The sequence below is a fragment of the Natator depressus genome, chromosome 3 (genome assembly GCF_965152275.1).
Source record: "Natator depressus isolate rNatDep1 chromosome 3, rNatDep2.hap1, whole genome shotgun sequence".
NCBI lineage: Eukaryota > Metazoa > Chordata > Testudines > Cheloniidae > Natator > Natator depressus.
The window spans coordinates 203,501,850-203,528,905 of NC_134236.1; the positions used below are offsets into that span (position 1 = coordinate 203,501,850).

The 27,056-nt window shown below is 40.4% G+C and overlaps 1 protein-coding gene across 1 annotated transcript in view; it reads left to right on the top strand.

Annotated features, from left to right (window-relative positions):
• DTD1 (D-aminoacyl-tRNA deacylase 1) overlaps positions 1–27,056 on the top strand; it is a 96,992-nt gene that overhangs the window by 64,413 nt on the left and 5,523 nt on the right. Inside the window, exon 5 of the mRNA XM_074947195.1 lies at positions 21,658–21,833. Coding sequence (XP_074803296.1) covers positions 21,658–21,813 — 156 coding nt within the window. The 3' untranslated portion in view covers positions 21,814–21,833. The remainder of the gene's footprint in view (positions 1–21,657; positions 21,834–27,056) is intronic.

Here is a 27,056-nt window from a genome sequence, read left to right on the forward strand (position 1 = left end):
CTGCTCGACAACAATCCAAAGCATTGCGGACCGACCCATGTTCATTTTCATTATCTGAGTCAGATGCCACCAACAGAAGGTTGATTTTCTTTTTTGGTGGTTCGGGTTCTATAGTTTCCATATCGGAGTGTTGCTCTTTTAAGACTTCTGAAAGCAAGCTCCACGCCTCATCCCTATCAGATTTTGGATGGCACTTCAGATTCTTAAACCTTGGGTCGAGTGCTGTAGCTATCTTTAGAAATCTCACATTGGTACCTTCTTTGCATTTTGTCATATCTGCAGTGAAAGTGTTCTTAAAATGAACAACACATGCTGGGTCATCATCCGAGACTGCTATAACATGAAATATATGGCAGAATGCGGGTAAAACAGAGCAGGGGACATACGATTCTCCCCCAAGGAGTTCAGTCACAAATTTAATTCACGCATTATTTTTTTTAATGAGCATCATCAGCATTGAAGCATGTCCTCTGGAATGGTGGCGGAAGCATGAAGGGGCATACGAATGTTTAATATATGTGGCACATAAATATCTTGCAATGTCAGCTGCAAAAGTGCCATGCAAATGCCTGTTCTCACTTTCTGGTGACATTGTAAATAAGAAGAGGGTAGGATTATCTCCTGTGAATATAAACAAACTCGTTTGTTTTAGCCATTGGCGGAACAAGAAGAAGGACTGAGTGGACTTGTAGGCTCTGAAGTTTTACATTGTTTTGTTTTTGAGTGCAGTTATGTAAAAAAAAATCTACATTTGTAAGTTGAACTTTCATTACAAAGAGATTGCACTATAGTACTTTTATGAGGTGAATTGAAAAATACCATTTCTTTGTTTATCATTTTTACAGTGGAAATATTTGTAACAAAAATAATATACACTTTGATTTGAATTACAACACAGAATACAATATATATGAAAATGTAGAAAAGCATCCAAAATATTTAATAATTTTCAATTGATAGTCTATTGTTTAACAGTGCGATTAAAACTGCAGTTCATCGCCATTAATTTTTTTAGTCCCCATTAATTTTTTGGAGTTAATCACGTGAGTTAACTGCGATTAATTGACAGCCCTAGTTAAAATTAAGGAAAATAGCATAAAACAGTTATGGCTGGATTATATTTTAAAATTACAGTGCGCTGGTAGGGGAGGGTTCAAAGTTGCAAAACACCAGCTGCAGCCTGTAGAGGCATTTTGCCCCGAGTCAATCACAGGGGGCCTATGGGAAGCACCCAGAACAGTGGCTGCTTCTCCATCCCTTTTAGAGGGTGCAGAGTGCATTTCCCCACACATGCGTACTGGCCTAGGTCTGCTGGCCGGTGCAGAGTGCTTCACCCCTTTAAGCTTGAAAGGTGGTCAGTTTATGAATTTGCTATGGCGCCAGTTAGATTTTAAAGCTGAAATCTAACAAACTAAATTTGCCAAAACATTAGATTCCAATAGGATAACCTCTTTTATTGAGTCCAGGGAGCATTAGTGTACTAGTTTAATGCTGGTTTTTTTTCCAGTCAAGTCAAATCCTACTGAGGAAAATAGAAAGGAGCATAAACTCTAGCAAGTCAAGTGTAAAAGTGTAATTAGGCAGGCCAAAAAATAATTTGAAGAGTAGATATAGTGTATTTAGATTTTCAGAAAGCCTTTGACAAGGTCTCTCACCAGCCATTATCCAGTGTAGCCTTCCATCACTACAACATTGTTACCAACTCCTAGTCCCTTTCGCACGTGCTCCAGCCCACAGAGGTCATCCAGTGGGCAGCTCGACCGACAGCTTTGAACTGTCACCAGCCTTCTGTTCTCCTCTCGGCCAGGTGGCAGTACAGCCTACTTGGATGAAAGGGAATGGATCACTTGATAAAGCGCCTGTTTTGTTCATTCCCTCTGAAGTATCTGGCACTGGCCACTGACAGAAGACAGGATACTGGTCTGGATGGACCATTGGTATGACTCAGTGTGGCTGTTCTTATGTTCAGCTTTTAACTTGAACAATATGTCTCAAATCAGGACACTTGCTTATTCTTAACCAACCACAATTTATTTATTTTCCCAGAACCACATTAATATATAATCAGCGTTTCCGCACTCAAATATACACGTAATCAGTGTTGTGTATTATTATGCACAGAATACAGTCCTGCAAGCAATTATCACAGACTAGAGTTGAGGGTCAGTAGTTCTATCAAACAACAATGCAAATTACCAGGATTTCTTATTACGTTTATTTATGATCAACAATTCTAAAAAACCCCACATTTATCAGACTTCCAATGGTGCACTTGTCTTTAAGGCGCTGTGAAGAGTGTGGTTATTTCTCTTTGACTAGATTAATCCAAGAGGGACAAGTTGAGACTGTTAAAAGAAATTGCTTAAAACTGTTCTTTTCAGTCTCTCTCAGACCAATTTGCTTGGATTTATAAAGGAGTAAAAATCTAAAATATGGTTACTTGAGGTCTCACCAGAGAGTGTAGACTCCGCAAGATAACCTATAGTTATTTATATCAAAGAACAGAAGAGGAAATACAACCTTTGAGATGAAATCTCACCACCACTTCTTATCCTCTTAACCCAGGGACGGGAGAGACTCCTTTCCACGTGGTTGGTCACGGCATTATTTGCATTTAGGATTCTGCAGCTTCTTGTGTTGGGTTCAGTCAACTCCCCTGAGCGCACGGTAACCTCCATTTTATATACACTAGTTTCAGGGTTCATTGGAGGGGGCACCCTCTGATTTCCATTGGACAGGTGCCAAGTGATTGCACAGATTTCAGCTCTTAGTTAGTTGACTGGCAAAGTATCACAAATGGACAAATCACCATTTTACTCCCATTTTCCAGTCTCATTTTTAAATCTTTTTTGCTTGTTATGTAAATAGCATAAGAGTAATGTTAACCATGTACATACAGTAAGCTGATTTACTTCCTTCTAGATATCATATGTAAAACCACCCATAGTTTCATTGGATATCTCTCTTTTTTTTTTTTAAATATCTGTTACTTCTGTGCTCTGATCTAAACATTGGGATGTAATTTCTATATATACTCACATTATGCAACTGCTTAGATCAGCCATGTCAAAACAGAGATTTAATTTTCCTATGGGTGGTTTTTTAGTAGAGGTGATGAAGCATGATTTTTTCTGCAAAGCACAGAAACTGATAAAATAAAACCAGTAATACAAAGATGACAGAAATAATAATACTAAAAAAGTATTTCCAGGCTGCAACACTATTTATGGCAGCCTTCACTGTGAATGCATGATTGATTGATCAACCAGCAATTTATGGCTTTTTAGCTTGTTGAGTAAATCTGCTGTTTATGGAAGGTTCATTTTTATTGAATGGTTCAGCATCGACATCTATTTTACAAACCCTGTTGAGTACATTCATAATTTATTATTGATGAAACAGGCTTATTTATAGCAGGCCTGTTTAGCAGGAAAGCACTGGAAGGTATTGCTGGAAGTGTGTTCATTCAGATTTCTAGGTTAGTGTTTTAAAATGATGCGCAATTTCAGCATATTTGTACTAACTGCTTTTCACAGTTCATCGTTCAAGGGAGGTATAAAAGCACAACATACTCTAGCAGCATTCTGTGTGAACTGTTTTCAAAATGGAACTTGGATTTTCAAGAATGAGGTGTAAAAAGTGCTTTTCTCCTCCGTTCAAACAATTCTGGAAATTTAAAGTATGATCTGTTTTTTAAAATCATGTTTCTCTCAGCTTGTGGTCTATTTTATTTTATATACGAGAAAACTCCATTAACCCTCCCAAAGATTGCAGAATCAAGCACTCTAATGCTAGGAATGGCCATAATAAAGTTTTTCTTTATGCAGCCTTAATTGGGCCCTCTTGTTTGTGTGCGTTATAATAGCCTCCCCTAACATCACATAGAGTCTTTGGCAAAGCCAGAGGTAGAGTTCAGCTATCCTGGGTCCCAGGCCAGTGCCATAACAACAAGAGAACATTTTTCGTCTCCTCATTGCCCTCGGACTCATTTGCTGTCCATCCCATACACTGAGGCTGGAATCCTGTAGAACAAATTGGAACAAATAGTGCATGGTCATGTGATTAAAGGCAATATCAATTCATACGCACAGGCGGGCTGAATTAAGATTGGATAGGCACCCCTAATTCTGACACTTCCGAACTTTGGAATTGTTGATTTAGCAATATTAACATTCTTTAAACAGCAAAAGGTGTGGTGCTGACCTCAGGAGTATCACCCAAATTTTGAGTTCCTTTTTAAAGATATGGAAGTGCTAGAGCCCTTCAAAGAAATAATTGGAAACATTTTTTAACACTGGCAAAAATACTTATTTTTCCCCTATCTGCATTAGGAAAGTGTCTGAGCCATTTGTTGAAACGTAAAAAAAGAAAAGAAAATCACCTTGAGACAGTGAGAAAGGAAGACTCCAGTCTGAAGAGTTAAAGTTTGGCAGGTTATAAATGATTGAAAGTGGGGTTTATCATGGAAAGTGTTAGACAACCTTAGATAGGCATCACCACCAGCTCCGCTTATACTTATATTGTTCAGAGAGCTTATATAACTTATGGAAAGCTTACCCTCCATTTTCTTGTTTGCATATGGTTTTGTGAACAGTATTAAAACCTTTCCGTGAGTTGTATTCTGCCCTATTTACAGCATTCCCCTTTAGTTGTCTCAGGTTTATGCTTAATTTAAGTAAGCCATACTACATAAAGCTTTTTTTTTTTTTTGTTCTTTGGGGTGACTTTGTGTTTTGCACAGCAGCTAGGCACTGAGGGCTCTTAAAATTCTTAGTGCTTTAACTTCATTTTTGTCTGTAGGGGAAGATCTCTTGCTCCTCTCACAGTCAACAAACACCACGTCCCTTTTACATTTTTTTTTTTAAATTGTAGGTGCCTCTAAATTTCCATGGTAATAATAACCTTTCCCAGGGAAATCTAGAGGCAACTACATCTAAAAAAATTTCTCATTCACATTTTCGTGTGTGTAAGATTATGTGTGTGTGAGAGAGTCATTTTGAATGGAATTGGGCTTCAAAAATCAGCCTCAGTTGAGTGCAGTTCAACCTGTGTGTGTGAGAAGAGAGAATTTTCCATGTCCAGTAGACAGTGTGATAAGGGAGAGGAGTAGCGGAGGGTGGAGAGAGGGGTAACTCAAAGGATGGGAACTCTTTCAGCGGGTTTGGTTTGTACAATCGTAAAAGTTAATTCCTTTGGGTTATTTGGTCCATTTGCTGCCAATGCAGTTTTGCTACCTACAGTATTTGTTAGTACTTTGTCCAGTCTGTTTTCAAATGTCTTGCCTTCGGGCAACTAATTCACAATCTAGCACATTACACTATTAGTCTAAATGTTGGAAAAACTTGCCAAGTGCCAGGCTGGTTTGTCCTTCTGTAGGTGTGCAAGGAAGGAGGTCCCAAGAAGCCTTCCTCTCTATTGCGCCAGCCCCTGCAGGTGGTACAATTCCAGTCCTGTTATGATTCCAGGCATTGCTCCCTCCTAGCACCATGGAGGATTCAAGACTCCCCAAAGGTGGAGGGAGGAGCTGGGGCCTAGGGGTTAATGTTGTCAATCTCCCAGAATATAACCCTTCACAGTCTATAAGTACCTTCATGGGGAGACGATTTCTGATACTAGAGGGCTCTTATACCTCGCAGTCAAAGGCACAAAAAGATACAATGGCTGGAAGCTGAAGCTAGATCAAAATTTTATGTGAGGGCCGTTGACTGCTAGAAGAGCTTACCAAGGGATGTGGTGGATTCTCTGTCATCTGAAGTCTCTAAATCAGGATGGGATGTCTCTCTGAACGGGGCAGAAGTTATGGACTTGATCCAAGCATCACTGGGTATAGTTCTGTGGCCTGTGTTAGGCAGGAACTCGGACTAGATCTTAAGTGAAGCTTTCATGCTAAACTAAACTGCGCTGGCCTATTGTTTGTTCCTGTCTAAGGAATCTACCATAGACCTGGTTCCTAAAAATGCTTTTGCATGGGCTTTGCCTCACTTCACTCGCGTGATCACTGGCACTACTCACGTGGATAAAGTTAATGGTATGCAGAAGGTTTTGCAGGAGCAAGGTTTTAGTTTCGTGAACTTTTCTTTTAAAACACGAACCCCATGCTCTGTGTGTGTGTGTGTGTGTGTGTGTGAACTATTCAGTTAGTTCAATCCAGTAGTTACAACTCTTCTTACGACCAGACAGTACCACAGATGTAGTGAAGGGGAAACATGCTCTAGGGGAAATCGATTTCAGTATCAAGCTTCCAAACTTGTGATTATGAATGAGAAATGGAACATATATTTTAACAATAATGAAAAATACCACGGCAATAGCCATTTCTTGACTTGGCATCTTTGTTAAAATGCATTCGGGAATGATAAACCCAGCTGCTGTAGTTGATTATTGTGGTAAATGTTCATTTCTGGAACCTTTTACTTTGAATCCAATAACGTGAAATGGACAAGATGGCCCATCCTCATGAAAAAAAATTACCACAATACATTAAGAAAAAACTAAAACACCATGTCAAAGGATATAGCTTCCAGATTATTGGCTGACAAGAAAATAATTCAGAATTTATTTATTTATTTTTAAGCCATAGATACATTCTTTCCCCGTTGCAGCATAGGTACATTGCTGGCAGAATAGAGCCAGAGAAACAAAGAAGCTGGGCAGGTGAGAATATTAATTTCTTTTGCCTGTCAGTGACAAACTGAAATGGAAGTCCAGGCCATGAGTTTCGAAAATGGGTGCCTAAAGATGAGATCCTCAAGAAGTTTGGCCTGATTTTTTTTCCGAAAATGGTGAGCCACTCTCAGCTGCCCCTGAAATCAGCAGAAGCTGAGGGTGCTCAGCAGTTATGAAAAATCAGGCAAACTTTTATTCAGGAGCCTTACTTAAGGGTTCATTTTAAAAAAAAAATTATTGGCCCCTGTTTTCACACTCAGTTTAAAGTCAGACATTTTGGTCAGTCAGTGCAACTGGGATTAGGACCTTGTTTGATCAGAAGTTTGTGTGAGAGGTAAGTCATTTAAACTTAATTTCTTTGGGCTGGGATTTTGATTGTTCTTGGCCGCTCAACAAGAATGGTATTTAAAACAGCTGAAATATTTAAAAAGGATCGTATTTTTCTTAACAGTATGATGACACCCTTAATCAATAGAATAATCCCTCCCATTCACATTTGAGCCTCTTCACTAGACACAAGAACAGCCCCTGAAATGTTAGGTAATGGGACATTTCAGAGAGTCATAGAAAAAAGAAACTTTCCTTTAAAGAGTACATGGGCTCAAGCTGGAAATGTTGCCATGCTCTTCAGCTTTTTAGCATTCTGTAAAATCAAATGCTTGATAGATGAGTTATTTAACAGTGCAACACTGTATTGCAACAATTTTTTTCATTCATTTCAATAATAAGTGAATGTTATGTAGTGTTCTTGTTGGACCTCATCCTTTTCCATGGATTAATATTTCATATCCTGTGCATAATGTTGTGTTAATTTGTATATTAGTACTAAAGTTAGCTGAATTATTTGTTGCCAATATTATTCACTGGGCTCATAATATTTTTTTTCTGTTTTCAAAACATTTTCAAACCAGTGCTGATTTCTGAGAATGTATTTGTTGTCTATAACTATTTGTTGGATAGTTTGGGTGGATACTTGCACACTCTTCAGTCTATTTGCTGTTTGTTACCTGTGGTATGATTGGTCACCATAGTCAAGTGGAATTGTTTCTGTTTCCTGATTGAATGGCTGGACCATTTTGAGCGGGAGGATAATGTACAGTGAATACCATAGGCTGTAGGAGAAGTGAAACTACAAACAACCTGGCTGGGTTCAGTTGTAGAGCATCTTTGATAGGGGTTTACTCAGGTTTGTGGAGGCCCGTCAGAGGCATGGGAGAACACCCTTCATTCCTGTTGGTCTGAGAAGTACCTAGTGACATGTATGGCTGGTAGATTTCTGGATTGCATTCCCTTCATAGCCAGTAGATGGCAATGTCTTGCAAATGTTTTAGTCCATATTTAATCAGAGGAAGATGAAACTCTGAAATTTGAACCAACTGTTTGACATGTTATAAAACTGACTGTATACAAATATAGTTGATTGATTGATCAATACATTGCATACATATGCAGTTTATTCCTCAAACCTAGAAGAACTGCAGGAAAATCCTGAAGAACTGCTTCATAAAGTTACACTTGTGAAAGACAGAAGGGCTAACATTCATCCCTCAAAGACAAAAGTGCTAACTTCATTTTATTATCATTAACTTAAAAAGACAAAAAGAGAAGAAAAGAAAAATGAAATGATAAAAAGTAGAGCTACGTAAATAAATTTTGGAAGAAACATTAAAAGAATCTTCTAATAATCATAGAAAATCTAGCCCACCTATTTGATTTCCGTGTTTTGTAAAGCAAGTATTCAGTTCTTCACGTGGAAACCCAAAGGAATTGAAATTTACATTAGAAAGAAATATATGAATTAAGCAAGATAAACAAAGCATATCTTAACAAAGCATAGACCTGTTTACTTAGAGACTATATGAAAGAGAGATTTCCAGCCTTAAAACATTAATTTAAATATTTTAATATCTGAGGCAGAGGCATTTGACTTGCAAGTTCCTCTGCATGAGAGCAAGATAACATTTGAGAAAGAAATGACGCTTGTCTCTTTGGACCTTTTCTACCCGAGACACTTTTTCTTAAAATTTCCTGCTGTTGCTACCACCGGTACAATTACATTGACATGTTTACTTCTGTGTCAACTAGACCTGCTCTGAGCAGGGTCAGAGGATGTGGTAAAAATATCTGAGCCCTATATATGGTATGTCATGTGGTGGAGCTGTAACCATGATGAATTACAGGGTTTAATTTTCGTCGTGTAGATAAGGAACTTTCTTGTAGCTGAACTTCAAATGTAAGTCCAGTCAGCCCTGGACTGTATCTCCTTGTCATTGCATGCTTGTTGCTGAGACTAGTTAATATAGTTTTGTTTGGAAATGACTAAAAAATTATCCTTCTCTGATTAACAGGTTTGTCTCAGAAATGAAGATAATTAGCTAGCCAAGACCTTCCTTCAGGAGCATACTATTGTCCCAAGAAAAGGAGCAGACAATATACATCATATAGAAAAAGTCTTGATCCATTATTAACCATAAAATTGATGTCTTTCACTTTTATGTAATATTTTTGCTTGCCACATAAAACTGATCTGTTCTAATGAAAAATATACTTCAATGAACAAGACTTTAAACAAGCTCCTGTCTGAATTTTGGGCCAAATTAATCCCTGGTGTAACTCTGTTGACAGCAGGGATGAGGTTAGCCCATTTAGATGAGACTTTGCTTTGCCTGTTGCTATCCAGTGCTTGTCATCTTTCATTTGTCCGTAGATGTAAAACTTGCTCAATGAAAAAAACCAAGTTGAATTGTGTAAAGTAGCTCCTTTTCTTTAAAGAAATGCAACAAAACACACTTCTGCTTCTGTGTGGGAATTTAGTCCCTGTCAAAGGTGCTGGATTGACAAACTTGGAGACTTAAGTTTACTCTCTACAGAACAAGTACAACATGAGCAGTAGCGGTGCAAGCTTCCTCACACTGCTCTGCCAATGTGGCTGAAATCTGACCTGGCGAGCCCGTCTTTCAGGGTTGGAGTGTAGTTCAAGGCACCTGATGGGATTGTCTTGCGGGGTTGGAGTGCATTTCAGTGCCAGTGCCCATTCTCACTTGTCTGGCAAGACTGCTCCGAGCATTGTCAGTTAATGCTAATTTTGGTGGTGCTTTTTCACGGTGTGGACACTGGTAACTGGACTGATAGCCCTGTACACTGATCTTATATAACAGGTTTCTAGACAGACATCAGGTAATTATTTTTGGTTACTACTGACCTGGTCCGGATTCACATCACTAAGTGAAAAGCTGTATATCCTGTTGCTAATCCCCTCAGCCATCTTGTCCTTCTGTAAATTATTTTAAAGCATAACAAACAATGATCTAATGGATTCTCTTTTTATTCTGTGTTGATACAGCACCTAAGACGGTGTTGGAGTCTGGGTCCATGATTGGAGCTCCCAGGTGTTAACAAAATACAAATAACGAATAATGAGGTTTGTTTAATTTGCAAGGTTTCTTACTTTTAGATGAGTTGTCTAGTTTTTTTTCTTCTAGATTGATTATGAAGACAATGTATTTTGTAGAGTTTCCTCTAATACATGTAACTAGAAGAAATCTGTTAAGACTTGCAATGGTCTAGACACACAAAAGCCCTCAACTTATTCTTAAGAATACATACCCCTAACTATCAGAAGGTGCTATTAACAAAACTTTGAAGCATTTTTGTTTTATTTTGTTTTGGGGACTTTTTTCCCGCTGTTCAATAAACTTTATCTACAAACATCTCTGAAACATCATTGGAAAGCTTACAATGTGTAGGAAGTATTCTTAACTCAACACCTCATATAGTGATTGGTCCTGCAAAGACAGAAGTTTGTGGGTAACTTCATTCACATGAGTAGTCTCTTTGACTTCAGTCATTAACTTTTTGTCAGGATTGGGCAGTAATCCATAACCTGTCCTGGTGGAACCACTCCTTGTACTAGCAAGAAGTAATGCACTTCCAGTGGAAGATTCATACCAGTTGCATACTTTTCATCTTACAGTGATTAATATTGAGGAATTAGAAGTAGTGGAATATGTTCACTAGGAATTGAGCAAAGGCAGCCTTTGCTACTAAACTCATTTCGGTTAATACCAGAAGTTGGATTTGCACAGGTTTGCAGAGTTGAAAGTTCGAGCTGTTGCCCACTTAATCCTTCCTAATCTGGTCAGGATTCAAGAGAAACACTTTGACTGGCCATTTTTTGTTAAATCCATTTGTTTTACAAATTTTATTTGTGAAAATCTATCAGAGCTGAAGGTTAAATAGAAGTGGAATTCATGTTGCTTTGCTTCTCTGATAAAGGATTTGAGAAAGACAGACTATCTTTCTTTTATTCACAAAGTTTTGTGGGGTTTTGGTTTGTGGCATCAGTTTGTTTTGCATCTTGTAATAGCAGTAGAATTTAAAGCAAAATGCAAGGGCTTTTCAGCACTAATCGTGAAGTTTATCTGACAGCTGTTTTATCTTTGTGCAGCTTTGCATAACTGTTAAGAATGATACCATAATACCACATTATCCAATTATAATTTTTTCCCCTTTTCATTAGAAATGTGCCTTATCTAAATCCCTTCATAAAAATTGTGTGCTCTTGGTTTAAATGCAGGGGAAAGCTGGCTTATTTTTAATTTTGCATAATAACGTTTTGGCATCCCAAATGTAATCTGTGTATATTTGAACATTTACATTGCCGGAGGCAAAAAGCAGATGCCATTCTTCTGCTGTATCGGCAGGATCCCCTAACCGTTGCTTTTTCTCAGGATCAGCTAATTGTGCTGCTTCCCCAATCTCGGTATATAAAGCCCATCCCACAGTGTATTGCACATATGAAAAACAGCCACGGCCCTCTGCCCTGGCACTAACAGTTGCTGTTTTCTCCAGCGGCAGTGTTTGCTAACTCATACGATTTGAATCACGAGTCTTAGGATATCTGGTATTTCTCTGAAGGATCCGTTCCAGTCATACCGTTTCATGAGAATCTCAGCTTTCATTAAAAAATACTAATAAATAAATAAAAAATACCTCCCTCGTGGTTGCAGTGGAAAGCTTAAAAACGTGAATGTGAACGGCTCCAATGCCAAAAGGCAAATAAGAACCACCCTAAATGTCAGGTTTCAGAGTAGCAGCCGTGTTAGTCTGTATTCGCAAAAGGAAAAGGAGGACTTGTGGCATCTTAGAGACTAACAAATTTATTTAAGCATAAGCTTTCATGAGCTACAGCTCACTTCATCAGATGCCTTCAGTGGAAAATACAGTGGGGAGATTTATATACACAGAGAACATGAAACAATGGGTGTTACCATACACACTGTAAGGAGAGTGATCACTTAAGATGAGCTAATACCAGCAGGAGAGTGGGGGGGGAGACGGGGAGAAAACCTTTTGTAGTGATAATCAAGGTGGGCCATTTCCAGCAGTTGACAAGAACGCCTGAGGAACAGTGGGGTGGGGGGTGGGGGGAATAAACATGGGGAAATAGTTTTACTTTGTGTAATGACCCATCCACTCCCAGTCTCTATTCAAGCCTAAGTTAATTGTATCCAGTTTGCAAATTAATTCCAATTCAGCAGTCTCTCGTTGGAGTTTGTTGGACTGGTTCTTGTTGGAACCCCGACCTGGGGTATTCTATCTGCTACCCAAGATCCATAAACCTGGAAATCCTGGATGCCCCATCATCTCAGGCATTGGCACCCTGACAGCAGGATTGTCTGGCTATGTAGACTCCCTCCTCAGGCCCTACGCTACCAGCACTCCCAGCTATCTTCGAGACACCACTGACTTCCCGAGGAAACTACAGTCCATCGGTGATCTTCCTGAAAACACCATCCTGGCCACTATGGATGTAGAAGCCCTCTACACCAACATGCCACACAAAGATGGACTTCAAGCCATCAGGAACAGTATCCCCAATAATGTCACGGCAAACCTGGTGGCTGAACTTTGTGACTTTGTCCTCACCCATAACTATTTCACATTTGGGGACAATGTATACCTTCAAATCAGCAGCACTGATATAGGTAACCGCATGGCCTCACAGTGTGCCAACATTTTTATGGCTGAAGTAGAACAATGCTTCCTCAGCTCTCGTCCCCTAAAGCCCTTACTCTACTTGCGCTACACTGATGACATCTTCATCATCTGGACCCATGACAAAGAAGCCCTTGAGGAATTCCACCACAATTTCAACAATTTCCTTCCCACCATCAACCTCAGCCTGGACCAGTCCACACAAGAGATCCACTTCCTGGACACTATGGTGCTAATAAGCGATGGTCACATAAACACCACCCTATACCGGAAACCTACTGACCGCTATTCCTACCTACATGCCTCCAGCTTTCACCCAGATCACACCACACGATCCATTGTCTACAGCCAAGCTCTGCGATACAACTGCATTTGCTCCAACCCCTCAGACAGAGGCAAACACCTACAAGATCTCTATCAAGCATTCTTACAACTACAATACCCACCTGCTGAAGTGAAGAAACAGATTGACAGAGCCAGAAGAGTACCCAGAAGTCACCTACTACAGGACAGGCCCAACAAAGAAAATAACAGAACGCCACTAGCCATCACCTTCAGCCCCCAACTAAAACCTTTCCAACACATCACCAAGGCTCTACAACCTATCCTGAAGGACGACCCATCACTCTCACAGATCTTGGGAGACAGGCCAGTCCTTGCTTACAGACAGCCCCCCGACCTGAAACAAATACTCACCAGCAACCACACACCACACAACAGAACCACTAACCCAGGAACCTATCCTTGCAACAAAGCCTGTTGCCAACTGTGTCCACATATCTATTCAGGGGACACCATCATAGGGCCTAATCACATCAGCCACACTATCAGAGGCTCGTTCACCTGTACATCCACCAATGCGATATATGCCATCATGTGCCAGCAATGCCCCTCTGCCATGTACATTGGTCAAACTGGACAGTCTCTACGTAAAAGAATAAATGGACACAAATCAGATGTCAAGAATTATAACATTCAAAAACCAGTCAGAGAACACGTCAATCTTTCTGGTCACTCGATTAGAGACCTAAAAGTGACAATTCTTCAACAAAAAAGACTTGTTATAGTCTTGGCCTTCACAATATCCTCTGGCAAAGCGTTCCACAGGTTGACTGTGCATTGAGTGAAGAAATACTTTTGTTTATTTTAAATCTGCTGCCTATTAATTTCATTTGGTGACCCCTAGTTCTTGTGTTATGAGAAGGAGTAAATAACACTTCCTTATTTACTTTCTCCACACTAGTCATGATTTTAAAGACCTCCGCCATATCTCCTCCTTAGTCATCTCTTTTCCAAGCTGAAAAGTCCCAGTCTTATTAATGACAGGTTTCAGAGTAACAGTCGTGTTAGTCTGTATTCGCAAAAAGAAAAGGAGTACTTGTGGCACCTTAGAGACTAACCAATTTATTTGAGCATGAGCTTTCGTGAGCTACAGCTCACTTCATCGGATGCATACTGTGGAAAATACAGAAGATGTTCTTATACATACAAACCATGGAAAAATGGGTGTTTACTACTACAAAAGGTTTTCTCTCCCCCCACCCCACTCTCCTGCTGTTAATAGCTTATCTAAAGTGATCACTCTCCTTACAATGTGTATGATAATCAAGTTGGGCCATTTCCAGCACAAATCCAGGTTCCCCCCCCCCGCTCCCGCCTTTCCACACACACAAACCCACTAGCCGTCACCTTCAGCCCCCAACTAAAACCCCTCCAACGCATTATTAAGGATCTACAACCTATCCTGAAGGATGACCCAACACTCTCACAAATCTTGGGAGACAGGCCAGTCCTTGCCTACAGACAGCCCCCCAACCTGAAGCAAATACTCACCAGCAACCACATACCAGACAACAGAACCACTAACCCAGGAACCTATCCTTGCAACAAAGCCCATTGCCAACTGTGCCCACATATCTATTCAGGGCACACCATCACAGGGCCTAATAACATCAGCCACGCTATCAGAGGCTCGTTCACCTGCACATCCACCAATGTGATATATGCCATCATGTGCCAGCAATGCCCCTCTGCCATGTACATTGGTCAAACTGGACAGTCTCTACGTAAAAGAATAAATGGACACAAATCAGATGTCAAGAATTATAACATTCATAAACCAGTCGGAGAACACTTCAATCTCTCTGGTCACGCGATTACAGACATGAAAGTTGTGATATTACAACAGAAAAACTTCAAAACCAGACTCCAGTGAGAGACTGTTGAATTGGAATTCATTTGCAAATTGGATACAATTAACTTAGGCTTGAATAGAGACTGGGAGTGGTTAAGTCATTATGCAAGGTAACCTATTTCCCCTTGTTTTTTCCTACCACCCCCCTTCCTCAGACGTTCTTGTTAAACCCTGGATTTGTGCTGGAAATGGCCCACCTTGATTATCATACACATTGTAAGGAGAGTGATCACTTTAGATAAGCTATTACCAACAGGAGAGTGGGTTTGTGTGTGTGGAAAGGGGGCGGGGGGTGGGGGGGGAAGAAAACCTGGATTTGTGCTGGAAATGGTCCACCTTGATTATCATACACATTGTAAGGAGAAGTGATCACTTTAGATAAGCTATTACCAACAGGAGAGTGGGTTTGTGTGGGGGGTGGGGAGAAAACCTGGATTTGTGCTGGAAATGGCCCAACTTGTATTTTCCACAGAATGCATCCGATGAAGTGAGCTGTAGCTCACGAAAGCTTATGCTCAAATAAATTGGTTAGTCTTATTAATCTTTCCTCATACGGAAGCCGTTCCGTACCCCGAATCATTTTTGTTCCCCTTTTCTGAACCTTTTCCAATCCCAATATGTCTTTTTTGAAATGGGACGACCAGATCTGCACGCAGTATTCAAGATGTTGGGCGTACCATGGATTTATATAGAGGCAATATGATATTTTTGTCTTCTTATCTATCCCTTTTTTAATGATTCCCAACATTCTGTTTGCTTTTTTGACTGCGGCTGCACATTGAGTGGATGTTTTCAGAGAACTACCCACAAGGACTCCAAGATCTCTTTCTTGAGTGGTAACAGCTAATTTAGACCCCATCATTTTATATGTATAGTTGGGATTATGTTTTCCAGTGTGCATTACTTTTGTGTACTTCCTCTCTCTGAAATTAAATGCTACTGTAGTGTGCTGCTTTTGTGTCTCCCCCCTCCCAGGGATGTTAAATTTCATTGTTATGGTCACTATTATCAAGCAGTTCAGCCATATTCACCTCTTGGACCAGATCCTGTGCTGCACATAGGACTAAATCAAGAATTGCCTCTCCTCTTGGGTTCCAGAATGAGCTGCTCCAAGAAGCAGTTATTTAAGGTATCAAGAAACTTTGTCTCTGCATCCCGTCCTCAGGTGGCATGTACCCAGTCAATATGGGGATAGCTAAAATCCCCCATTATTATTGAGTTTTTTATAGCCTCTCTAATCTCTCTGCATTTCACAGTCATTATCACCATCCTGGTCAGGTGATCGATAGTATATCCCTACTGCTATATTCTTATTATTAGAGCATGGAATTACTATCCAAAGAGATTCCATGGTACAGTTTGGTTCATTTAAGATTTTTACTTTATTTGAGTCTGCGCTTTCTTTCACTTGATATGCCAGCTTGTTTCAGAGTGTTTTTATTAAAGGCAAAATTGATTTTTAAAAGTGACATGACATGACTCTACAACTGACATAATGGCAGACATTTCAGTGTTGATGAAACCTCCTGTCTTAACGTTCTGTCAAGCTTTCCATTATAAGAATTCCAGTTTTAGGATTTCAGATCTGTCATGTACTGTTAAATTGCCTAATGCTAGAATTTGGCACAGAAGTTGTCAACCCAGATGTAAATGTTGACCTTTTTCAAAATTGTTATCGCATACATCAGTTAATCTGCATGTTGATTATTTAAGGGCTTTTTTTTTTTTAGCGGTGGAAAAAATGTGTATTTACATAGTTCCAGATTATTTGATTATCAGCTCAGTCACAACGAAAGAAAATATGAATATTAAATGGAAGAAGTTGCCTTCTGTGTAGTGAGGGCTTTTGCATTTTTATATGGGATGAGGAGAAAAATAGCCTTCCAACACCTGAGATATTTCAAGACACTTTTGACTCCTGCCATGCTCCAGGAAGTCAGCAGCTGAACCAAAACTGAAGCTGATATTTAAAGAAATAACCATGGGTTCTTGATTCAGAACACATGGGTGGAATTGGAGGATTATTTCTGTGTAACTGATTGGTTTGGTATGGTGTGTTCTCCCTTCCCCCTGGCCCTCTCTGGCTGAGGACCGGAAAGATAACACAAATGAGCTCCAGGACACTGTATCAGTAGATTGGATGGTCAGAGTTTCCAGGGTCTACATTTGAAAATTATGGTTTCCTAATTAGTTTGAAGGCTTAATTGCTCCCCTTGCAGCCCATACTCATTTAACAAGGTATGTAGTCTGTGATCCTCTCAGGATGTCTTGGAAAATATGGAAATGCTCTTCATTGACTACAGCATTTGCACACATGAAGTCTCTCAACAATAACAAATCAACAAACACAGTGTAATGGTAACAATAAAATGTCTTATGCTTGTTTTTAAAACCATCTCAAAGGACATTGTGATCTTTATAAAAAGTTCAGTAATACATTGAAAGCTTGCAAGACATGATTTGTTGGACCAGAGTGTTTACAATTCAGATTATATTCTATCCAAAGCCAAAAAATGGAACTAACTTAACTCTTTTTAAACATAGTGACAACATTGTACTTGCTTATCACATCATTTTAACAAACCCAAGCACTTAAAAGCAAGGAAGTGAAAAGCGAAGGTCAAAATAAGTCTTGTACTAGGAATACTTATTTGATCACATCCCAAGTATCTGAACTCTGACCCATGGATTAATGGTACGGTGATGGTAGCATATAAGTACATAGTTAGATTGTTGTCTCATACATGTCATTCACGAGTTCTTTGTATTTTTGTTGAGGGTAACAATCTGCTTTTTAATCTTTTAATAAAGTATTATGTAATAGATACTACATCCCATGTATGACACAAGTTGTAGGCTAATTTAGCAACTAAAAAGGTGGGCACCTTTTTTTCTTCAAGCCATTTGTTACATCATTTCCATTTTGGGGGGAGAATACTGCCATTTCAACCACTGCAACCCAGGGACAGGACTGAATTACCCGGTTATCTCAGTTCCCATTTTTTGTCTATTAAAGATGCCACATCCTCTAAGAAAGGGGTTTATTCAAATACTGACACCTGGATTCCTGACCTGCTTTGAGATGGATCTGGAGTTGCCTTTAGATCTCTAGTTAATTTTCTATCTGTAGTGCCTTATTCTGCTTGGTTTAGTCTATTTGATTTTTAGAAATATGAACTGTTTCAACCGATAAAAATGACCTTTGCAAATATTTCATTAAATATACATGGGTCTTTACTATTTCTTTCGAGGTTGTATTTTTGTTTTCACATGCATCTATCCAGTAACTTGAAGACTGTTATCCTAAGAGCATATCTGGTCCATTTGCACTTCAAATATATAATATAAAAATATAGAATAAACATTGTGGCTTTTCTGCTTCATAATGCAAATTCCACAATTTGCATACACTGCTGCTTTCCAAGTTCAGAAAGTACAGACTTAGATTTCTTAGGTTGGTTCACAGTGTTCTCAGAGAAAATTTGACTGTGTTTGATCCATGGTGCCATATGTTGTTTTTTAAACAATTGAATAATATGAGGAGCAGGAGAACATCGGTTACAAAATAATGGGTTTCATCTGGTTCAGATAATCACATCATTATCACAAACTATTAAATAAAAGTTATGGAAGGTACGGTTACACAGCTGGAGCAGAAATTGTTTCCGCCACCATTATTTTAGGTAGGTGGGTCATTGTTGCGATTTAAGTGTGTTTCAGTAAAGGGAATGATTGTAATTCTACGAGGAAACACATTGATAACACGAGTAACTTCTTAGAGGTTTTTGGCTACCTTAAGAGAGGTTTGTCGTAGTGGGTCTTGTCTACCATCTCCTCATGGCACCTTTGCATTGGTGTAGCTGGAGGTTAATATCGGATTTATAAATGTAACTGATAACAACCGCTAGGTTGAGGGCTAAGCGATTGAAGATTGCTGGTATTTATTTAGTTAGTTTTTATTTATTTATTATTTGCACATATCGAAATACATATAACATTTTTTAAAACTGGTTGGGAATGTTTGAGTTCTTCATGTTAGCATGTTCCCATTCTGTTCCCTCACCCTCAGTTTTTCCTTCCCTTGTGCAATTTGTCACACTTGTTGTGTTGCTTCTTAAATTAGATTAACTCCTTGCAGTAGGGACAGTCGTGTTTACACTGGGCTGAGCTCAATGAGGCTCTGCTTCTGATTTGGGCCTTTGGAGTTTACCATTACCACAACATAAATAACCACCAGCATGAACTGCATGTACCACCTGTCAGTGCTTTGTGAGAGGCTGAACAGCCAAAAATTACAAAGGTTCTTAAAATAACAATTCTACTTTAGGGGTACAAATACTCCGCAGAAGAAATCCCACGGCAGCGAGCCTGAGTCAACTGACTGGGCTCTGAGACCCAGTGAGAGGGCAGGGTCTCAAAGCCTGGGCTTCAGCCCAAGTGAAAACATCTACGCTGCTATTCTGAGCCCCACAAGCCCAAGTCAGTTGACCTGGGCTCTGAGACTCGCTGCCGTGGTTTTTTGTTTGTTTGGTGTTTGCAGTGCAAATGTACCGTAGATTTCCTTGGATGCAAATGTACCAATTTTCCATTATCACCTAAAACATTCACTTGCTGTATTATCTGTAGTATTGCTGGGAAACTAATGCGCATGTTATATAATATGGGATTTAGACTGTTGTACATATAGGTGATACATATACATTGGGTGAAATATTACATACTTGTCCTCATGACTTATACCATCTCAGACAGGAAAAAGAGGCTGTTTCTCAGCTTGCTGAATAGTAACACGTAAACTAGCTCAGTTTGTTCTCTGTTGATTTCATTCCCAAAAAGTCCTGATGGCCTTGAAATGATGATTTGCAGCTAACACATTATTAACCCAGAAGAAATTGGAAAAAGCAGTTTGATACATTACAGTAGATTACAGAAAATCAAATCAACTGATAAACTAAAATCATGAAGTGTCTCTAGTCAGTAGGGTAGCTATTGATAAGCAACATACCTGAAGTGTGTTGCAGGCTGCTTCTCTGAAAAATGGGAGATAAATGCCAAAGTGACACCGACATTCAACTTAATTTGGTTTTTCACATTGGGTTGAAGGCTTCTACATTGAGAAATGATTTCTTCATTATTTTCCTTTTGAATATTAGCTCTACAGTGTTAGCAGAGATTTCTCTCTGATGTGGCTGAAATTGGGTGTTCTGTTCTCCTCGCTTTGGAGCATACAAATGTTTTCCTCTGTAAAGATAACATTCCCCTCTAGCATGGTCGTGTAGGCTGGGTCTCGGAACATGGGATGTCTTTATTTGGTTCCTGGCTCTGCCTTAGTCATAACATTACAGAATAAGAAATGGCTGAAATTATGAAGCCCCTCTAAAACACGAGGCTGTACAGCTGGTGAGTTTCCACTGGAATTCTACAAGAGCTTTGGCCCAGATCCACAAAGGGACTTAGGCATCTAAACCTCAGACTTAAACAACTAAGTTTGGGGGTAGGCACCTATGTCTGGGGTTTGGCTCCCCCGCAATTCACAGAACTCCTGCCAAATTCTGTAGGCATCTAAACTCACTTGGTGCTTAAGTTTTCAGGGTAAAATTTCCCTTAGTGCCTAAGTTTCTGCCTCTGGACATGCGTGCTGCTCCCTCCCTCTAGGTGTCCAGACACCTTTCTCCTGCTGAAGCCCCGGAGTGATTCACAGGCCAGGGAAGACATTTGTTGGCCGCCTAACCCAAGTATGGGGTCTGATCTGGTAAGCATGCTCAGAGGCCGTCTACCGGATCATATCCTATTCAAATCTAGGAGGAGGAGGTGGTGGTAGTGCCCACTTTTTAACTTTTAACCCAGTGGTTAGAGCACTCCCCTGGGATGTAGAAGATGTAGGTTCAATTCCACCCCCTCTTTGCCAGAAGGCGGGAGAGGATTTGCCCAGGGGTCCCCCACCTCTCAGGAGAGTACTCTGACCAATGAGCTATGGGATACCCTGGTGTGTGGCCCCCTCACTCTCTCCCATTGAAGCTGTTCCACTGTGGATAGATAATGAAAGAGTGATTGGAGCAGGCTGATTGGACCCTGGGTCTCCCAGGTGGCCGCCCTAACCTCTGGACTACAGAGTCATTCTCATTGTCTCTCTGGTCCAATGACTGTTTCACTGTGAATAAATACTTAAATAGTCATTGGGCCAGAGAGAGTGAGTGTGACTGACTCCAGGTGGGTTCCCATTCATGGTTCACTAAGCAGAGATAGGTGCCTCCATGTAGCCTGGACTTAAGAGCCTGTCTCTGAGAAAGGGTGAGGTTTTTTAGCACACCCGCCCTGTCCTCGTTGGTTCCCTGCCCACTGTACTGGATTATGCAGATAGCATTCTAAGGCACCCATCTCCCAACTCAGGCTTTGTGGATTGCAGTGGTGTTCCTGTGATTTTTCTAGATGCCTAAAAGTTAGGTGCCGAAGTGCTCAGCATTGTGAGGCCTAAGTCCCTTTGTGGTTCCGGGGCTTTGTAATTAAACTCTCCCTCCTTGTTTGATCCAGGTCTTTAATCAGTTTTCCATATTGTCAAATGACCAGGTACTGCACTCCCAAAAGAAGAGCATGAGGATGAGCGCTCTTCTTTTCACCTCCAATCCACTGAGATCACATCTTATAAATTATTCACTTTTCTTGTGACGTTAGGAACCATTGAAAATGTTTTTATTGTAGTTGCAGAAGAGAGGTTCAAATTCAGGAAGTTTTTGGTGCTTTTGTCTAATATTCTGTTTGTATTTTTTAAAGTGTTTCTTTTCCTTTCTCTTTGTTAATAGCTGGCAAAGCTTGAAAAACAGCAGCAAAGGAAAGAGAAGACCAGAACGAAGGCACCCTCTGAATCAAGTAGAGAAAGAAATGCCCCTCGTAATAAGGACGACCCCAGTGCAAGCAGTGGAGCAGAGGGAGATGTGTCTTCTGAAAGGGAACCTTGATCCTCAAAAGCAGGCCTCAGGTACGAGTCCTTGACACTTGCCCAGATACTCTGACAGTCACCTTGCAAATGCCTAAAGGCCTAATAGTGATACCCTTGTTCGCAGTGACTAGCCTAAGGGGCTATTTGTTGGGCGAGGTACTTATTCATTGTGAACAAGGGTCTCCTCAGCCTGGCCCTAAAGGAGACAGCTAACTTGGAGATGACAGCATCTTTGATTTAGAGAATTCAAAAATGTATCTCCTCTTCAGTTCAGCTTCTTGAACAGTCACTTTTTTCTCGTTTATTATTGGCTGCAATTCCAACACCTCTACTAACCCTGAACCCAGACTGTGGTGTACATGACCGAGTGAGATCCTCAGCCCCGTTCTGCCCCACGTTTGTGCTGGGCGAAAGGGTCCAAGCACAAAGAAGGTCTGAAAGCCCTGGTTCCAGCCAGGAGAGGACTCCCATAATAAAGAACTCTGGCTGCCTTCTCAGGACCCCACTACAAGTCCTGGTGTAGGGGGAGTGCCAGGGGTTGGTGGTAGGAGGGGTGTGTTGAAGGCAGAGTCGCAACACGCAGTCCATAGGGAAGCCAGCTGCCTCTCCAGCCCCCGGAGCAGACCAGGATTAGGAGAGAGCAAAATTGGTTAAAGCCACCACCACCATAGCCTTCACCCAACTCCTCTCCAGCTGGGTGGCAAGTTCTGCACTGTGCCTCACAGAGGTGCAGCACGAAATCTCACCCCTAGCAGTTAAAATGCTGGAAATCACTCAAAACCTTGCACATACTAAGGCTTCCACCAGGACTTCCAGCAGAAATGGTGGCAGCACCAGTAGGAGTTGTCTGTAGACAAGGCCCAAGTGTGAATTTGGCTCGCAGTTGTGATTATTGGCAGGTACACTTCTGAAAAATCCTTGGCTATGTAGGAAAAGGTACAATCTTTTCTAAAGCTACCCTTATATTAGCCTAGGTTACGGAATCCTCTTGGGGCTGAAACTAGGACCCTCCCAGCTGGCTCACCCTCTGCCTTCCATTCAGGATGATTCCTCCTGCTTGTTGCTTGTACCACCAGCATGGGGTGCATTGGGAGCACTGGAGAGAGTGTCTCCTTACTCTTAGTTATGTTGCCTGACACTACAGTGATTTCTGGCTGCTAGACAGAGCAATTGCAGGCAAAATCCGGCTCAGCCACCGCAGCCCTGGCATGGAACGTGCTCAGTGTAGATAGGAGCTCCAAAGAATTTAGCTGCCAAATTCGAACAAGTCTCTACTGCTCACGTGCAAACTGAGATTTTCAGAGAGTTATAACTTGGCCAAATGTGGGTGGATTTTCCTGGGGACAGCAAAAGGCACACCCCAGATACGGCGGGGAATCCCTTACCAAATTTCAAGTCCCTGCTGCAAAGCCAGGGAGAAGCTAGAATATCTCAACAAAACAGTTACAATTTTTTTTAAATGGACAAAACATCTTTCTTCTTAATCTCATTCTCTGAAACAGCTAAACTTGTTTAGGTGAAACTTTCCCCCAAAAATTCAGCCCAAGGTTGAATATAGGTCTGCACATATTTATATACATACACGTAGCATTTCAAGATATCTTTGAGTTTTATGAACGCAAGTAGCAAAGTTCTTAAGCATTTATTTCCAAACGATATACCCTGCTTCTTTAAACCCAGACACTTCAAACATTAAAATGAACTCTAAAGTTGTATGTTCTGCATTTCAAACTACAAATATGTATATAGAGTGATCATTTTGTGAACCATGTTCACCTGCAGGTGATAGGGTGTTTTTGTCTTTTATCATTTTCCTGTGAGAGTTTGTTGGAGTGTAGAGATTGTCCGGTTTCACCTACATAGTTTTTGGGGCGTTTAGTGCACTGGATGAAGTACACCACATCTTGTGATACGCATGTGTAGGACCCATGGATCTTGATGTGTGTTGATCATTGTAGCAGTGGAGATAAGTCTGCAGGTTTGGCATCTGTTGTTCTGGCAGGGTCTGATGATGCTTTGAGTTGTTTTCGGGTTCTGGTCTGTGGGGAGCTTGCTTCTGATGAGGAGCTTAGAGAGGTTGGGGGGGTGTTTGAAGGCCAGAAGAGGGGGTTTAGGAAAGATTTCTTCCAGGATGGTGTCCCCATAGAGTATGGGCTGTAGTTCTTTGATGCTATCCCATATGGGTTCCAGTGTGAGGTGGTATGTGACAACTAGGGGTGTGGTCAGAGAGGGTTTTATTTCTGTGTTGAAGCAGGTTCTCTCAGGGTATTTGGGTGGCCTGTTCCACAATGTGAACGACTTCTCTGGTGGAGTGCCCATGTTCGGTGAATGTGGTTTTGTGTGTGTTAAGGTGTGTATCCTGGACTTTCTCCTCGGAGGATATCACTACGCTCTCAAATGAACTCGCACAGGAAAATGATAAAAAACAAAAACACCCTATCACCTGCGGGTGAACACTTTTCACAAAAAGAAAAGGAGTACTTGTGGCACCTTAGAGACTAACCAATTTATTTGAGCATAAGCTTTTGTGAGCTACAGCTCAAATAAATGGGTTAGTCTCTAAGGTGCCACAAGTCCTCCTTTTCTTTTTGTGAATACAGACTAACACGGCTGCTACTCTGAAACTTTTCACAAAGCGATCACTCTAGATCTGACCTATCCGCCCTCGTCCTCAAAGGAAATCTGCACAACACTTTCAAAGATGAGCCTGGGAGCTTAAATTTATTACTCTGCTAGACACTAACAATCATGGACTGAACAGAGACGCTGGATTTATGACTTATTCCAACAATCTGAGACCCACTAACCCCATCCTTTTGTCCTATGACTGCAGGGGTGCTTGAATGGTCCCTTACAATATGTGCTAACTACTTATGCTAAACAATCTGTTCCATCTTGTATTTTGTGATGATGCTGGGAGTTCCTTTCCCATCCCTGAAGAAGAGCACTGTGTGGCTTGAAAGCTTGTTTTTCTCACCCACAGAAGTTGGTTCAACAAAAGATATAACCTCACCCACCTTGTCTCTCTAATATCCTGAGTCCGACATGACTACAACAACACAGCATTCATTAAAGATATGGCAGAAATAGGAGTTCACAGACAGGCTTCTGTAAAAAGAGAGACTGTCAAGACTGGGACTGTTAATTTAGAGGAGATGAATAGGAGGATATGGTAGAGGTATGCATAATAATGAATGGTATACAGAAAGTAAATCAGATGCTTCTGATTTATTCTTTCTTATAGTAGAAGAACACGTAGCATTCAAAGAACAGAAAGACAACCCATTTAAAATGTATTAAAGGAAATATTTTCATACAGCTCATAATTAACCTGCGATAGGCATTGCCACAATATAACATTGAATCCTAGATCTTCGTAGGAGTCAGATGACCCATTCGTATGACTTATGTAAATGTCTAAAAGAATTAGACATAGATATCGTTTATGAGGACATCCATTTGGCATTGGATGGTATTTAAAATAGGGATATAAACCCTCATGTTTTAGGGCATCTTTTTTGTTTTTTAATTACAAACAAAAGAAGAAGAAACTGGCCATTGACTAGTACCTGGAATTGACCACTTTCAGGATGGGATACTGGAACAGATGGACCACTAGTTTGGTGCCGTATGTCAATGCTTCTTTTCCTATAAGAAGAGTAGATTCATAGGTTATAAAACCATTGTGATCATCTTGTCTGACCTCCTTTATAGCACAGGCCTTAGGACTTTCCTGAATTAGTTCCTGTTTTGAACGAGAGCATATTTTTTAGGAAAACATCCAATCTTGATTTAAAAATAGGTGGAATAATATAGGAGTTGTCATACATCTTTGAAACTATATCTTTGGAAAGGGAATGTAAGTAGTAAATTCTTTTGTGCCTGGGATTAGTGGAATAAATGTACCTTACTCTTTTGGGTTTAAGTCTTCTTTTGTTAATGTGTTGTAAATGTAATTCTTAAGCTTTTTGTAGGTTTTAAAGCTCTTATGTTCCACATTGGTGGAAATGCAAAATGCCACTTAATTTAATAAAATCATCTGAACGAAAGGAGACGTCACAGATCTGCAATGCAACATTCTGACAGGACCATGCTTTTGGTATTTGAAAACTTGAAGCCAGGTGACTGGCATCTGCCATTTTCCTGAATGCGAAGCAGCGGCATGTGGAGAAAATGGACATGTTCCATGTAAACTGAACAAACAAGAATAGCGAGGCTTCTTTTCTGGAGGAAAAAAAGGAAAGTCTTTTTCATTCACAACACAGATGGACTTTCTTCAGTTCATGATAATTATCAGATACAAACTTTTGCTTATACAATGTCACCAAAGACCTGTCTGCAATTTTCAGCAACCAGTTAGACAGTAGTTCATCGTCGTCACTGCATAGCTCCATACTTTTGCTTTTCAGACCCTCATGTAGGTGTCAAGAGGGGTCAGTGCTCTTGTGGGCTTTTTTTCTTTTTGTCTGGAATGTTTTAATTCTCAACTAATTTTGTTCTGTGGGTATTTTCCTCAGTTGTTGATCATTTTCTTGTATTTGTGGAGATACATGAAATAGTCAGTGGTGTGGAAACATCTTAATTGGTGGCATTTTCATATACAGAAGCTTTCATGTCTCTCTTGTTTTCTGGAGTAGGATGGTCCTTATTCTCATTTAGCCAGAATTTTCAGATGGCTTGTGTGGAAGAAACTGGACATGTGGAAGGGGTAGCATGGTGGGTTAAAGGGTAGAAGAATAGGGGTGGGATTGAAGGACGGATGGTTTGGGAGATGGAAAAAATGTACAATCTTGTGCAAAATTTCCTTTGAAGATAAGAAAATGTCTTCAGGTTCAGTTAGTGTTCCCAGACGATCAACAGTTCTGCATATATATATCAGAAAGAAATGTGACTTGCTTATTTTGTCAAATGGACACAAAACTGCTAAAAGCTACTTTCTTTTTCTTATCCTGTTGCTTTAATGCACATGAGCCAGAAGGTTTTATAGGACTTTTCCATTAGCAGCCAAAATCATACCATCCCCAGCCTTGTTCCAGCTAGCGAAGCCTGGTTTATGGTGTCTCCTCTTTAAAAGATTCTGACAAAGTCAACTCTATCTTAAAAAAAAAATCTTGTATGTGGAAGAAATTGGACATGTGCTTGGAAGGAGGAGCATGGTGGGCTGTAGGGCACAAGGATAGGGGAGGTGTTGAAAGGTTGATGGTTGCGGGGGAGAATGTAATTAATGGATTGTGGGGAAATACGAGTATGGAATTGATGGTT